Below are 15683 nucleotides of genomic sequence, written 5' to 3'. Positions count from 1 at the left end.
CCAGTTTATTAGGGTTTATATATTTATTTTACAATTTTATCTTTATTTTAAAATTATATTTATAAATTTTATCTTTTATCTGTACAATTTATTGTAATAAAAAAGTTTTTCATTTTTATCTTTAAAATTCTAAGAAATCATTTTATATAATCATCAAATGATTTCTTTCATTATTTTAAGTTTAACTTAAAATAGTTTTTATTTAAAAAAATGCACAAAATTTGAACTAAAAAATGAATAAACAAGACGACAGACCATTCTCTTATACCAGAAGCTGAAGCTTCACAAAAACACTTTTTGAAGGGGCCTGTGCACCGTCGTTCTCATCTTAAAAACACTGCAAGGGAACTCGTCTTACGCAAAAATCAAACAAAGCACATCTTTATTTCATTACCATTCTCCTTTTTCGTTTTTTCCGATGTTGTTGTTTTTTTTTCCTGCTTACATTCACAGCCTTTTCTCGCAATTATTTGTACGAGTCTCATCCCCTTTAGCTGCCCCACCAAAATTAAACTTCCATTGAACACACTTCATTTCCCCGACCAAAATCAGTAACCCAACTACCTGCCAAGACTGATCTTCCTAATTTCTACAAACTTGTCAAATTAACCCAATTAAAAAGTAAAATTAGTATTTCTATTTATTTTTTTGTTAAATTGTTCTAAAGGTATAACCCAGTCTAAAGCCAAGAACTTACCCTTTGACAAAAATTAGTATTTCTTAAGTAACAGATAATTTTATCTTCTATATGCGTTAAAATGTGCAGGAATTATATATGGGTTTGCTTTTTTTATGGTCAATGTAGATAATTTATCTACATTGAGTCCAAAACTACGTCGTTTTGAGGCGGAAAACAAGGTATTTTTGTAATTATAATTTATTTCAGGGTTTTAATAGTCTTTTTATTTACAATTTTTAATTTTTCAACCCAAAACTACGTCGTTTTGGGAGAGAATCTAAATAACTTATCTACATGCATTGTAGAAACATTATATATATATATATATCCTTCTCTTCACATGATCTTATATGAGCCCTCTACGCTTTATTTTGTGTAATAAGGGTGTCAATTTGGATTGACACCACTTGAGTTTGGCACGATATGAATTTGACACGACAGAAATACATCAACACGAACATGAACACGAACACGACAGAAATTTTAATTTGTGTCAAAACTTTCAATACGAACACGAGAAATTCTACGGATAGACAACAAATGACACAAATAACATGCAAATTGAAATTTATGAGTTCTTGACACCGATACGAATCACTTTTTGTAAGAGGTGACACGACACGACACTACACAAAATGAATTGGTCAAAAACAGTAAATAGTTAAAAAATATGGGTCAAATGCGTGTTTGCGTATTGACACATGACACTACACGAATTTTTGAGTGTCATATTTTGCTAACAAACAGGACACAAATTTAAATATGGGTCAACCTAAATACGAATTTTCGTCTCGTATTATCGTATTGGATAAAAAATTGACACCCTTAGTGTGTAGGAGATAATTTAAACATTAATCCAAAAATTACCCCCGTAGGAGAAGCTACTACCAGTGTATCGGTTACTACCAGTGAACCATTCTATATACGTGCCCAGCCTTCCCTGCAAAACTAGTTCTCCAAAGCCCCTTGGTAGTAGTGAATAGGTAAAAAATCATGGAGTCTTTTGAGATATTAAAGAGACACATATTAACACTGTTGAAGCCTCTACACTCTTGAAGTCTTAATTTGTAATTGTAATTAGGTTTCAGTTTTGTATTACAACAATCAAGTTGTTAGCATTTGTTAGATTTCTGTTACAGGTGTCTTAACACCCAAGTGCTGAGTCACACCCTTTCTGTGCTGTATATAAGCACCAATTCTGTATCACACAATATTATTGAAAATACATGCAAATGATTCATCTTCGTTTCTCTTCTATGCTCTTATCTTTCCTTCCTTCACTTTCTTGATGGTATTAGAGCCCTCTCTGAGGGCCTGATCCAAACACACATCATGTCTTCAACATCAACTCGAGATTCAATGGCTGAAAATAAGACTCCACTAGTGTTTAATCATCAGATCTCTGTTAAACTAACAGAGAAGAACTTTCTTCTTTGGAGTCAAATTGTGGAACCAGTTATCATGTCACATCAACTGCATCATTTCCTTGTTAATCCTAAGATTCCAATGCAATATGAATCAGATCTTGATCGAACTCAAGAGATAGTGAATCCAGCCTACACTGATTGGATAAAACAAGATCAAATGCTTCTCTCATGGTTGCTGTCAACAATCTCTGAAGAAATTCTCAATGAAATTCTAGGAGTTCATCATGCTTATGAAGCTTGGGAACAGATCCATAAGCTTTTCCATGGAATGATGCGTTCAAAGCTGCGTCAACTCAAATATAAGATCAGAACTATCAAGAAAGGTAGCAGATCTGTTGTAGAATATCTTCGACATGTAAAGACCTTGTGTGATGAACTCAAGGCTATAAAGAATCCAGTCTCAGTAGATGAACACACAGAGGTAATCTTGGATGGACTTCCACCTGAATTCAATGCTTTCGTGACTTCGGTTCGTGCACGAGAAAATACTTATGCTCTAGATGACTTGCAAATTGAGCTTATAACATATGAAATGATGTTAGCTAAACAAAATGAAGTTCTATTATCCGAATCTACGACAGTAAATCTTGCTCAAAAGAGTTCAACCTCTGATCAGAATGAAAGTTCAGGACATATTGCTCCTCTGGTCTCAAATTTGCTTGGTCACCAATACAACAATGGCTTCAATTCAGCAAGCAGAGGTAGAGGAAGGGATCTTGGCAGGAACTATCATGGTAGAGGTCGAGGAGGTCATAGAAATCTCCAATGTCAGCTATACTACAAGTTTGGGCATAATGTTCAAAGCTGTTGGCATCGGTTTGATGAAAGTTTCACTCCCACAGAACCTGCACCAGAAGCACCTCAGTATTTCAACACCAACTCCTATCAGAGGTCCTTTCAATATGTGAGACCTTCTCCCAGTCCTCAACATCCGCAGATTATGCTCACATCACATCAACTTCCAACACAGAATCCTTCTTCACAGCACACTGCAGCTCTTCAACGAGGCCTCTTGCCTACTCCATCACAACCTTCTACATTGGATTGGTATCCAGACTCAGGTGCATCACATCATGTAACTGCTGAACCTCACAATCTACTTCAGAGCTCTCAACTGTCAGGTTCTGATCAGATTTTCATTGGCAATGGTCAAGGTCTGAAAATTCGAGCTATTGGTTCTTCTCATTTCTCATCTCCCTTCAAACCACACACAAATCTTTTTCTTCACAATTTGCTTTTTGTACCTTCCATTACCAAAAATTTAGTCAGTGTTAGCAAATTTGCAAGAGATAACAATGTATATTTCGAGTTTCACCCATTCTCATGCTATGTAAAATCACAGGACACTCATGAGATACTACTCGAAGGAGCACTAGGGACTGATGGATTGTATAGATTCAATGATGTTCAACTTACTCATTCTTCAAGACAGACTAGGCAGCATAGTAATTCATTGTTGTCTCCTATTACTTCTGTCTGTAATCCTACTTGTAATTCAGCTTTGTCTTCCAATTTGAATTCCACTGTTGTACCATCTCACTGTGACAACAACACTGAAGTTGTAAGTAGTCAACCAGTAGAATCAAACTACATGTACAATCTGTGGCATTGTCGTCTGGGGCATCCTCATAGTGAGGCACTTAGAAATGTCCTCCTCTCTTGTAATATTTCCATTCCTAATAAAAAAGAATCATTTCTCTGTTCTGCTTGTTGCTTGGGAAAAGCTCACAGGTTACCATCCACTTTGTCTACAACAAAGTACAACAAACCATTTGATCTCATATATAGTGATCTATGGGGTCTTGCTCCAATTAAATCCTCCATGGGATACACTTACTACATGTCCTTTGTTGATGCCCATAGTAGATTCACATGGATCTATCCTTTAAAACTAAAATCAGAAGCTCTCCCAACTTTCAAACAGTTCACTACCTTAATTTCCAATCAATTTCAAACCACCATTAAAGCCATTCAAATAGATTAGGGGGCGGGGGGTGAATTTCGCCCTTTTACTCAACTCCTTAACCAACTGGGAATCATTCACAGAATTGCCCGCCCTCACACACATCACCAAAATGGTGTAGTTGAGCGAAAGCATAGGCACATAGTTGAAACAGGTCTATCTCTTATTGCCCATGCTTCCCTACCATTAAAATTTTGGGATCATGCTTTCATATCAGTTGTGTATCTTATAAATTGTCTCCCTACTGCATCATTACACTTTGAAGTACCATTCACCAAACTGTTCAAAGTCATGCCTGACTATAAGTTCCTTAAGGTATTCGGATGTGCCTGCTTTCCTTTTCTTCGTCCCTATAACCAACATAAAATTGATTTCAGATCCAGTGAATGTGTTTTTCTTGGGTATTCCCCAAATCACAAAGGATACAAGTGTCTCAACTCAGATGGAAGGTTGTTCATCTCTAAGGATGTCTTATTCAATGAACACAAATTCCCTTACATGTCATGGTTTAAGTCTGATATATCTTCTTCTACTGTCTCTAGTTCCTTTGTAAACAATATCATCCCTCTTGTATCTCACAGTCCATTAGTCACTGCTTCACAGCCCTCCTTGTCTGCCATACACAATTCTCATATCGATCTCATACCTGCCACACATAACCCTTGTCCAGCACAAACTGATGTCATCCCTTCCAATTCAGATTCAAGTTCCTCATCCCCTCAACTCTCACTTACAGAACCACATATTGATCTTATAAATCAACCTACCTCTCCAACCCCATCTGATGCTCAATCTCTGCCCACACTTGCTCCTCTAAGGCACTCCACAAGACCCTCAAATCCTCCAACCCACCTCCAAGATTACCACTGTAAGCTGCCTTCTAGCTCTGTTAACTCAAAGCCACATGCCCTGGTTACATCTCTTGAACCAAGCTCAATTAAACAGGCCTTGGCAGCCCCTCCCTGGCGTTCAACAATGCAAACCGAATATGATGCTCTCCAAGCAAATGGAACTTGGACTTTAGTTCCTCTTCCATCAAACAGAAGAGCCATAAGATGCAAGTGGGTGTTTCGTGTTAAAGAAAATTCAGATGGGAGCATAAACAAGTATAAGGCAAGACTTGTTGCCAAAGGTTTCCATCAACAAGTTGGATTTGACTACAATGAAACATTCTCACCAGTAGTAAAAACCATAACAATTCGTACTATCCTTACTATTGTTGTGTCCTATGGATGGTCTCTAAGACAACTTGATGTCAATAATGCCTTTCTTAATGGCATCCTTGAAGAGGAGGTTTACATGCAACCACCCCCTGGATTCACATCTAATGACAAGTCTCTTGTTTGTAGGTTAAAGAAAGCTCTGTAATTTACAAAAAAGAAAAGAAAAAGAAAGCTCTGTATGGCCTCAAACAAGCACCAAGGGCTTGGTTTGATAAATTGAAAAATGGACTGTTACAGCTGGCATTTTTTGGCAGCAAATGTGACCCTTCCTTTGTTCATCTATCGCAACACTGGTCACTGTGTTTTCATGTTAGTCTATGTGGACGATATTATTATCACAGGAAGTCATGCTCTCCTTGTCCAAAATCTAATTACTCAACTTAACTCTCAGTTTGCGCTCAAAGATCTTGGTGTACTCGACTACTTCTTGGGGATTGAAGTCAAAAGAGCAGATTCTGGTGCCTTGGTTCTTTCCCAGTCTAAGTATATTAAAGACTTACTGATCAAGGCTCATATGGCAGAAGCCAAAGGTATCTCAACTCCCATGCCATCCGGATGCAAGCTGTCCAAGAATGGATCCAACTACTACTCTGATCCTTTCCACTTTCGCTCCATTGTTGGGGCATTACAGTATGCAACTTTGATAAGACCGGAAATTAGTTATCCAGTTAATAAAGTTTGTCAATTCATGTCCCAACCTCTGGAAGAGCAGTGGACTATTGTCAAATGCATTCTTCGATATTTAAAGGGATCACTTGATCATGGATTACTGCTGCAACCGAGTCATCCTAGCAGCCACTTCTCTATCACTGCGTTTTGTGATGCCGACTATGCCACTGATCCAGATGATAGGAGATCCACCTCAGGTGCTTGTGTTTTCTTTGGGGCGAATCTTGTGTCATGGTGGTCAAAGAGGCAAGCAGTTGTCGCACGATCTAGTACTGAGGCTGAATATAGAAGTCTTGCTCTTGTCACTGCTGAGATCCTTTGGTTGAAATCTTTGCTTAATGAGTTGCACGTCAAGTTCATCACCCCTCTTATCTACTGTGATAATCTCAGTACAGTGGCCCTATCTCGCAATCCAGTACTACATGCTCGAACAAAACATATGGAACTTGACATCTTTTTTGTTAGAGAAAAGGTAATTGCCAAGGAGTTGCATGTTCTCCATGTTCCAGCTATTGATCAGGTTGCAGATACTCTTACCAAACCTCTTGGAGCTCCTCGTTTTGTTTCTCTTCGTGACAAACTCAGAGTTGTGGATTATGCATCCTTCAATCACAGACTCTGAGTTTGCGAGGGTGTATTAACACTGTTGAAGCCTCTACACTCTTGAAGTCTTAATTTGTAATTGTAATTAGCTTTCAGTTTTGTATTACAGCTGTCAAGTTGTTAGCATTTGTTAGATTTCTGTTACAGGTGTCTTAACATCCAAGTGCTGAGTCACACCATTTCTGTGATGTATATAAGCACCAATTCTGTATCACACAATATTATTGAAAATACATGCAAATGATTCATCTTCGTTTCTCTTCTTTGCTCTTATCTTTCCTTCCTTCACTTTCTTGAACACACAATCTCCTCAATCAATTCCAAAGCTCGATGAAACAAAACCCACATCAGGAATGATAATTTATTTAGAAACTCAATATATAGATAAAAAAGCTAACAATTTCAACTTCACGCGCGAAAACAAAGGAGAATCACATTCAAGCCAGAAATTATTCAGATGCAAGTTAAAGTTCACATAAGCACTCACATATCGACGCATATATGTTTTACACCAGATAAAGCATATAGAATAATAGTAAATAAATAAATTGGTGATGTTAACCTCCTTTAGGGTGGATGGAATACCAAGCCTGGATGAAGGTGAGAACAAGAGCGAGCGTGGCAGCCAACAAGGCAATGACGGTCCAGGGTGATCTCAAATAGTTATTGTAAGCCTCTGCTATCCAGCCCAAGACTGTGATCTTGCCACGTTTGGACTCAAAATGGTCTTCAATCTGGTCTCTGATAAGAGCAAATCTGAGGGTTTCAGGTACCAATAAAAAGTCCATCTGATTAAAGAGATCCGCAACCTCTTTGTCATTAGCGAGGTCGTTGCGAAGGATGCCAGAATGCCTGAGCTCCTTCACGTCCTCTGGGTGGTCAATGAGAGAGCTAAGGAAGACCATATGTGAGGTGATCTCGTAGTCGTTATCAAAGTCAGGACACATCTCATATGCAATCAGGTTGTAGAAAATAAAAGCTGTTGAGCCATCCACTGTGAGTTTAGGAAGTTTTAGCTGTCCATTATTGAACTTGGGACTGAAAGATGTCTCTTTGCTTTTAAGAATTCGAATCCCCGCTGCCTTCAGCTCCCGTATGGTCCCAATCCTATATTTTCTGAGGTGCAGGGATCTCTTCCGTTTGATTATGGTTTCTTTAGGGATATTATCTCGGTCCCTTAGCAAGAGTGCCATCCTCAAATAGTCTAAAAGATGAATCGGGTCCTCTTCTTCTTCTTCAACTATTACTCTGTGCTCTGGCGACCCTTCCCTATCTGCGTCCATCATGCTTGGTGCCTCAACAATACGATGAATTTGAAGGAAATTTTTCATGCATCTCTTTAGCCTTTCTTGATCGTCGTCTCCGCATATCAGCTTGAGCAGTTGGTAGGGAATTTGGTTCTCCATGAGGAGCATTTCCTGATGCACACGAACAAGCTGGTCAATGCTAACTTTGAGTTCATCTTCTGGATCAGATTCAGAACCGACGGATTTGTCCAACAATAGGAGTACCGAACACGCATCCACTACCAACATTTTTTCGAATGGGAATTCATCATGATCGTGTCTGTCAAGGGAATTCCCGTACTCTCCTGTAAATATCTCCATATATTGACGGTTTTCAGAAAGTCTATGAATCAAAGTATCGAAGGTTTGATTAGTTTCCTTAAGATACATTGCTGTCCATCTGAGCTTGTATGGCAGTCCTTGCTGGACGTAAGGTTTAAGCATATGGATTGGACCAAATGAAATGAGCTTAGGCACGTAGAATTCTTTTAACTCTACCCTTGCTCCCACATAAGCTGGAACCTTTTGTAGTACACTGGGCTTAGACTTAGGCCGCGAAACTACACAAACTTGTCCCGCATCATTTTCAAGTGTATCAGCTGACAGACCTATCGCCTGTATCAATTTCCGTATCGCTGAATAATCATTTTCTGTCTCCCGCTCCATTGAAGTTTTAATTTCTCGCGAGCGAGGTATAGACGTAGAGGTAGGTAGCATCTTTAAGCATTTCAATTCATTGTTCATTATATTCGTCGTTCAATTTAAACTCCTTTTTAAATTCATTGAAACAAAATTGTTTCTTTAAACAACCCACATTATCTGCATTTAGTTTCTTTTACATCTATTTATCTCCTATCAAAATATAATTTTATGTCTTTACTTAATAATGTGGAAGTAAAGTTTAAGGGTTTTATAATTCTCATTCAACATGAGAATTCAAATTTTCCTACACACCCTTCGATTTTCGTGCTGACATGGGTCCTACATATAATTTTTTCTAACACATGGGTCCCACATGCTTTTTATCTCTACAACATGAGAATTGAATTCTCATCTAACATGAGAAAATCAAACCCCAAAGTTTAAATCTGATAAGAGATAAATAAAGATAAATGATTATAGTTTTCCAAAAAAAAAAGAAAAAAGATAAATGATTATAAATATTTTATTTTATTTATTAATTATAAAAGCCATCGTTAGCTCTTTCTTTAAAAAGAAATTATCATTTTATTCTTATTTTGGATTGCATTGGAATTCAATGTCATCGACACCATACTCCAAATGGAATAATCTTTTTGCTTTATAAATATTTCAAGTATAGAATATACCAATACATGATTATTCAACATATAGAATAACCTTTTGCATAATGTATATATTCAAGTGTAGAAACCAATCATGCTTTATAAAAGTTTCAAGCAAGGAATAAGCAAATCATTCTTGCTTTCGATTTCTAAAACATGAAGATTGGAACCAAATTGAACAACTTTAGGCGACAAGAAACCCATAAAATATGAAGATGGGATTCATAATCTCTTCTTATAAAAAAACAAAAATCTCATTCATGAAAAATTATGTAAAAAAATAAAAATTTTGTTAAGAAAAAAAATTAATGCTATATTTAGTGCCCAGAATGCTTATTTGATAAAATTAATTCAGTGACATCAATCAATAAATTGGTAAGTATATATCACTCGTCAATTCAATAATGAATCAAAATGTTTACTTATTCCGTTAAAATTTTAAGTCAGTCGATACATGTATTCTTTTTCTTTTTTTGATATTATCCATCACTTCATTGAATATTCGACTAGTCCGGTAATAAAGCTCTTCCTATCTAACTTTAATGCAATTGCATTTAGGTACTTGAATTCAAGACCATGCTTGGTGGTAGCATGCATTTTACAAAACAGGCCAAAATATGCTTTTAAAAACTATGATAAACAATAAGTCAAATCAAAGCTCACGTTTTACAAAAACATGTTTGGGAAAAGTGTCTATACATTTAAATTACACAACTTACATCCTTTCACTCTCACAAAGAGGTGGGACCCACAACTTTATTTTTTTTGTCAACTCTCTCTCCTCCTTTATCTATCTCTTTCTCTCTCTTAAAATGACACAACTTTACATCCTTCAAAATTATACACACTTTTCCCAACATGTTTAGAGAAAACTTTCACCTAATTTATTTTCACTTGTAATACCCGTCAACATTATACCTAACGTAGAATAACCATTTTTGCTTTAAAAATATATATATATATTTTTTTTTTTTGTAAATAAAGAGGGGCTAAGCCCCAGAAACAGAAAGAAATTACAAATCAGAAACTAACAAGCTAGACATATTTCTAGCATCAGCAACTATAAGTTCCATCAACTGAGGAGGAGGATCTTTAAAAATCTTGAAATGGAGATTATTAGTCTGCCCAGCTTTAGCTAACCAATGAGCACATTTGTTGTTTTCTCTCTTGGTATGAACAAGATGAATAGTCCAATCTGCTTTTAACCATAATCTCAATCTGCTAGTGATTTGAGAGTCCCTAGGATCTTCATGCTGCTCCTTTAACATCTGGATGGCTTGACTAGAATCACATTCTAGCTCTATTCTTTTTAATCCTGTTCCCCAAAGCAGTTCCAAACCTTTTAGTAATCCCCATAATTCTGCATCAAGAGGATTGCAGGAACCTAAATTACAATAGAAGCTTCCCAAAAAGGATCCATTTTGATCTCTTAATATACAACCACAACTAACTTTTTTCATGCCACTGGAAGAAGCTCCATCACAATTCAACTTAACCCACCCTTGCTTGGGGGGCTGTCCAAACGCTATCGTTGGAATCACCACGGCGCTGATAAATTCGGGCTTGCAGAATCTGTTGGACAAACATCCAAATTGAAGCCTGTGATTGCTCATCATGACAGAAATGATCTTCATGGATCTCCAAATTTCTCCACTTCAACAAAAACCAACAAGTAGTAAAGAAAATATCTCTCCAGTCCTTCACTTTATTGGAGGACCACATGTTATCGATATTTAAAGTCAACCAATCCTGCAAATTCGAATTCATAAAGGAATTGGGTATCGAACTTGTAAACCAAGATTGCCAAATTTTCCTAGCATGTCTACAATCACGAAGAACATGAATAATAGTTTCCTCATGATTTGGACAACTGGGACAGACATTTGAACCTCCGCTCCACTTACTGGTTCTGCTGCGCACTGAAAGTTTAGCAAGCAAAGTCATCCACATAAACACTTTCACTCGTTCTGGTCCATTCCACGACCAAACTTTTTTCCATAAGCTAGTGTGAACATCTGCTGGGAAGTTCATAAGATTACAGTAAGCGACCTTAACCAAAGAAGTTGAGTGATGATTATTGATCCAAACTAATCTATCCTCCCCATTCCTTGGAATAAGCCTGAGATGATTTGTTACTGCATCAGCCAAATCTGACTCCAGAAATTGATGAACAACTTCAAGACGGAAACCATCATCCACCATGTAATCTGCAATTGATTTCTGACTCTCCTCCCACAGCACCTGATTGCTCGACAACTGCTGCAAATTTTCCTCCCATCCCAACCAGTTATTAGTCCAAAGCTTTACTTCAGAACCATCTGCTATTTCCCATCTAAGGCCAGCAAGGAAATTACTCCAACATTTAGCAAGATCACGCCAAAGTTTAGAGTCATATGATTTTGCCTTTATACCTCTCCTTAAGTCTTGACCTCTACCATACTTGGCTACTAAAATCTTAACCCATAAATCATCTTTCTTAGTTAACACCTTCCACGCCAGTTTATGAATATAAGCTTCATTTTGGAGTCGAAGGTTAATTATTCCCAAACCACCTCTATCTTTGGGTTTATACATTTGATCCCAAGCTACTAAATGAGCCCGCCTTCTGCTATCCTGATCTCCCCAAATGAAAGCCCTTTGTATCTGCTCAATTTCATCACAAAACGTTACTGGTAAAAGACCATTCTGCATATGGAAAGAAGGGATTGCAGCAATGACCGATTTCACCAAAGTAACTCGACCAGCAAAAGAAAGGCAATGGCTTTTCCAACCATCCAGTTTTGAACGTATCCTATCCTTGATAGCTCCATAGTCTGCTTTAATATATCTCCCTTGTTTAACAGTAGAGCCTAAATATCTGCCAATACTAGAAGTGCGCTTAAAGCCCATTCTGTTGACAATCCTTGTAGCAACTTGAGTATCAGTATTCGGGGAAAAATAAATCAAAGATTTATTTGCACTAACACTTTGCCCCGACATCTCACAAAAGAGATTAATACAATCCATAATCACCTTAGCTTGCTCCATATCTGCTTCCGCAAAGAGAATGATATCATCTGCAAATAAAAGGTGGGATACACTCGGCCCTCTTCTGCAGACTCTAATAGGCTTCCACGAACCCATAGTCACTTTTTCAGCGATCAAGTGGGAAAACTTCTCAACACACAACACAAAAATATAAGGAGATATTGGATCCCCTTGAAGAATTCCTCTCTGAGGAACTATGCAATCCGAAGCCACACCATTTATCAAGACCCTCGAACGATTAGAAGTTATAGAAGCCATTATAACACCAATCATCCAATCAGGAAACTGAACTTCAATAAGCACTTTATAGATAAAACTCCAACTGAGTTTATCATAAGCTTTTTCAAGGTCCAGTTTGATTGCCATTGTACCTTTATTTCCTTTTACTCTCCCCATAGAATGAACCAGCTCCTTTGCTACTATAATATTATCCTGAAGCTGACGATTTGGCACGAAGCTAGCTTGGTAAGGAGAAACTAAATTCTCCATTGTAAGCTTAAGCCTATCCACAATGATCTTGCTCATACCCTTATAAATGACATTACACAAAGAAATAGGCCTGAATTGAGAAACATACATTGGCTTAGGAACTTTGGGAATCAAAGTGATCAGAGTACCGTTGACTTCCTCAATGCTGGAAGGGTTTTCTGCATAATACTTGATATCTCTCCAAATCTGTTCACCAATAAATTCCCAGTTCTTTTTGTAGAATGCCGCGGTATAGCCATCCTCCCCTGGAGCTTTCGAATCTTTCATAGAAAAGAAAGCTCGTCTGACTTCATCTTTTGAAATTGGAGCACCTAAGTTAACAGCAGTCTCATCGTCCACCTTTGGCCAAAGAGTCTGGACCCAAGGACGATCATGGTTTTCTTCAGAAAATAGTTTAGATAAGTAAGCATTTATTACCCGTGCAATGTTGTGATCTTCTCTAATCAAGTTTCCAGCATCATCTTTCAACTCCAAGATCTTGCTCCTTCTACGTCTAACAATTGTTTTCGTATGATAGTACTTTGTATTCCTATCTCCTTGAGCTATCCAAGTAGCACGAGACTTTTCAAACCACAAAAGTTCCTCCTGTTCTAAAACTTGTTCAAGTTCACCCCTTATCTTGCCTTCAATCTTTTCCAAATGGCTTTTATTCTGCTCAGAAATTGCCCTCTGGATACCTTCAAGCCTACCAATCAACCTGTTCTTCTTATGATGGATATTACCAAACACATCTTTATTCCACTGCTTAATAAGAGGAGTGAAATCACGAAGACTATCAACTGTTCTTTGATCCTGACGCCAGTTTTCCTTGATGAAATTGTTAAAAAATTGATGATCTAACCAAAAAGAATGAAAACGGAAAGGGCGTTCCACCCCATCAACTTTGCTTGGCTCTAAGGTAATAAGGATAGGATTATGGTCACTGTTAATACGAGGAAGCACTCGAACCTGGCCTTCATGAAACATCAACCTCCATTCAGCATTGCTACAAGCTCGATCTAAACGTTTAAAGACTCTATCTAAATGAAGAAATCTTGGTCCTCGCCATGTAAATTTAGAACCTATTCCTTCAAGATCAATCATCTTTATATCAGTTAGAAGAGAAGCAAATTTATTACATCTGCTAGTATCAACTGGAGCACCACCACGTTTCTCACTTGGAAAGGCAATTTCATTAAAATCACCTGCAATTAACCAAGGAACCGAGATATCTTCTGATAACTGAAGTAAATCATCCCAAAGTCTCTTCCGAATTTCTTCTCTAGGACTTGCATAGATAACAATATAAAGAAAAGCTTGATGATCTGCCAATGTAACACGAACATGAATAAATTGATGGGTCTGTTTTAATGCTTGAACCTGACACCTATCATTATTCCATAGTAACCAAAGACCTCCCGTAAATCCATGAGCATCCTCCACTATTGAATTATTAAAACCCAGCTTTTTTATTATCTGTATTGCTTTTGAACCACTTACTCGAGGTTCAAGAATAGCTGCCACCTCAATCTTATGCCTTCGAACCATCATTTGAAACGTTGATTTGAGCACTTTTTAGCCGCCCCGCGGCAATTCCATGTAACTAAAGACATTAATCAATGGTAATTTGGCAGGATTGTGGGTCCACTGCCATCCCATTGTCATTGCACTGAGTTTCAGATTCTGAAATCATCTCCACCTCAATATTGAGCTTATGGTTTATTGGGATATGCTTTCCTTTATCTCTACTTGGATCAGGCGCTTTTGGTTGGGACAAGCCATGATCTAAGCCGTTGATATTTTGACCATCCTTATCCACCTCTATTTGGTAACAATCTTTGTTATAATCAGCAACAGTACTCCTAGCCACCATGGAATCTCCACCGCTTTTACCTCCAATGTCCTTACTATTATGAATCGCAACTTGCCTCCTCAAGTTCGTTGTATTATTGTTTGAGGTACCCCTGTCAACTATCTTCCCATTTATTTGATTTTCTTTTTCATGACCTGTCGTAATCCCACTTAACGTAAATCGGTTGGGGTGTTCCTGTAATTCAACATTAGGACGGCTTCTAGGGTTTCTGTGTTTGGACCCTTGAGATGTACTAATATCAATATTAACAGGAGGGCCCACCATATTGACGTCATTATAACAGCATCCGGATTAGTCGCTGGGATATCATGAGTAATATCATCTTCTTTAGAGCCCATTAAAGCAGCGTAACGGGAATTTGATTGATTATCAATCATAACCGGCTGATTTGATTGCGGTTGATTACTCCCTTGATTACTCCATTGATTATTCCCTTGATTACTCCCTTGATTACTCCCATGATTATTCCCTTGATTACTCCCTTGATTACTCCCTTGATTACGCCTTGATTCCCTTCGAACCGGTTCCTGCTTCCTGTTGTCCGCCATTGAAGTTTGAATTTTTGATCGACGTTGACGTTGCACCACCATCCAAGGACCTAATCCATTTTTCTGAAACTCAGCCTCATCTTTTTTCCCGTCTTGATTTTGCTGATTATCCTTTCCTTCAACTGGTATCTCAGGACAACAATCTTTACTATGTCCATAGCACCCACAATGGAAACAAATAAGGCCTAAACCTTCATATTCTATCTGTTTAGTTGCTCCGTCCAACACATATTCACCCTCCAAAGGCTGAGCAAGATCCAGTTCCACGAAAATTCGAGCAAACTGTCCTCTTACATGCTCATTAGTTGTCTTATCGATCTTCAACATTTTACCTAGCCAGTTACCAATACGGCGGAAAAAGGCTTCATCATAATACTCCAGTGGGATACCCGGTAATCGCACCCAAGCTGCAATCTTCATCACACTTGCAGCATTTGGTCTAAAAGCTGGCTCCCAACGTCGAAGTGATAAATAATGGCCTAAAATAATCCAAGGACCACCATTTAGAGCAAAAAGAAGATCATCTTTGTTGCTAAATTGCACCACATAGAATCCATTACCTACATCTGTAACGTTAATCTTTCCAGCTCTAGCCCATAGTATTTCAATCTTC

At 37.8% G+C, this 15683-nt stretch overlaps 1 protein-coding gene across 1 annotated transcript; it reads right to left on the bottom strand.

The window, feature by feature from the left end:
• Positions 1-14261: 14261 nt before the first annotated feature.
• Positions 14262-15630, bottom strand: LOC133284068 (uncharacterized; the record flags this gene model as incomplete). Its single annotated transcript, XM_061481031.1, has 2 exons — positions 14262-14743; positions 15001-15630. Coding segments are annotated over 2 exons (1112 nt in total), but the record flags the coding sequence as incomplete, so codon positions are not given.
• Positions 15631-15683: the final 53 nt, after the last annotated feature.

Source organism: Gastrolobium bilobum, unplaced genomic scaffold (assembly GCF_033153095.1).
Source record: "Gastrolobium bilobum isolate Gb01-03AN ecotype WA unplaced genomic scaffold, APGP_CSIRO_Gbil_v1 utg6668, whole genome shotgun sequence".
NCBI lineage: Eukaryota > Viridiplantae > Streptophyta > Magnoliopsida > Fabales > Fabaceae > Gastrolobium > Gastrolobium bilobum.
This window is presented reverse-complemented; position numbering and strand designations above follow the sequence as displayed.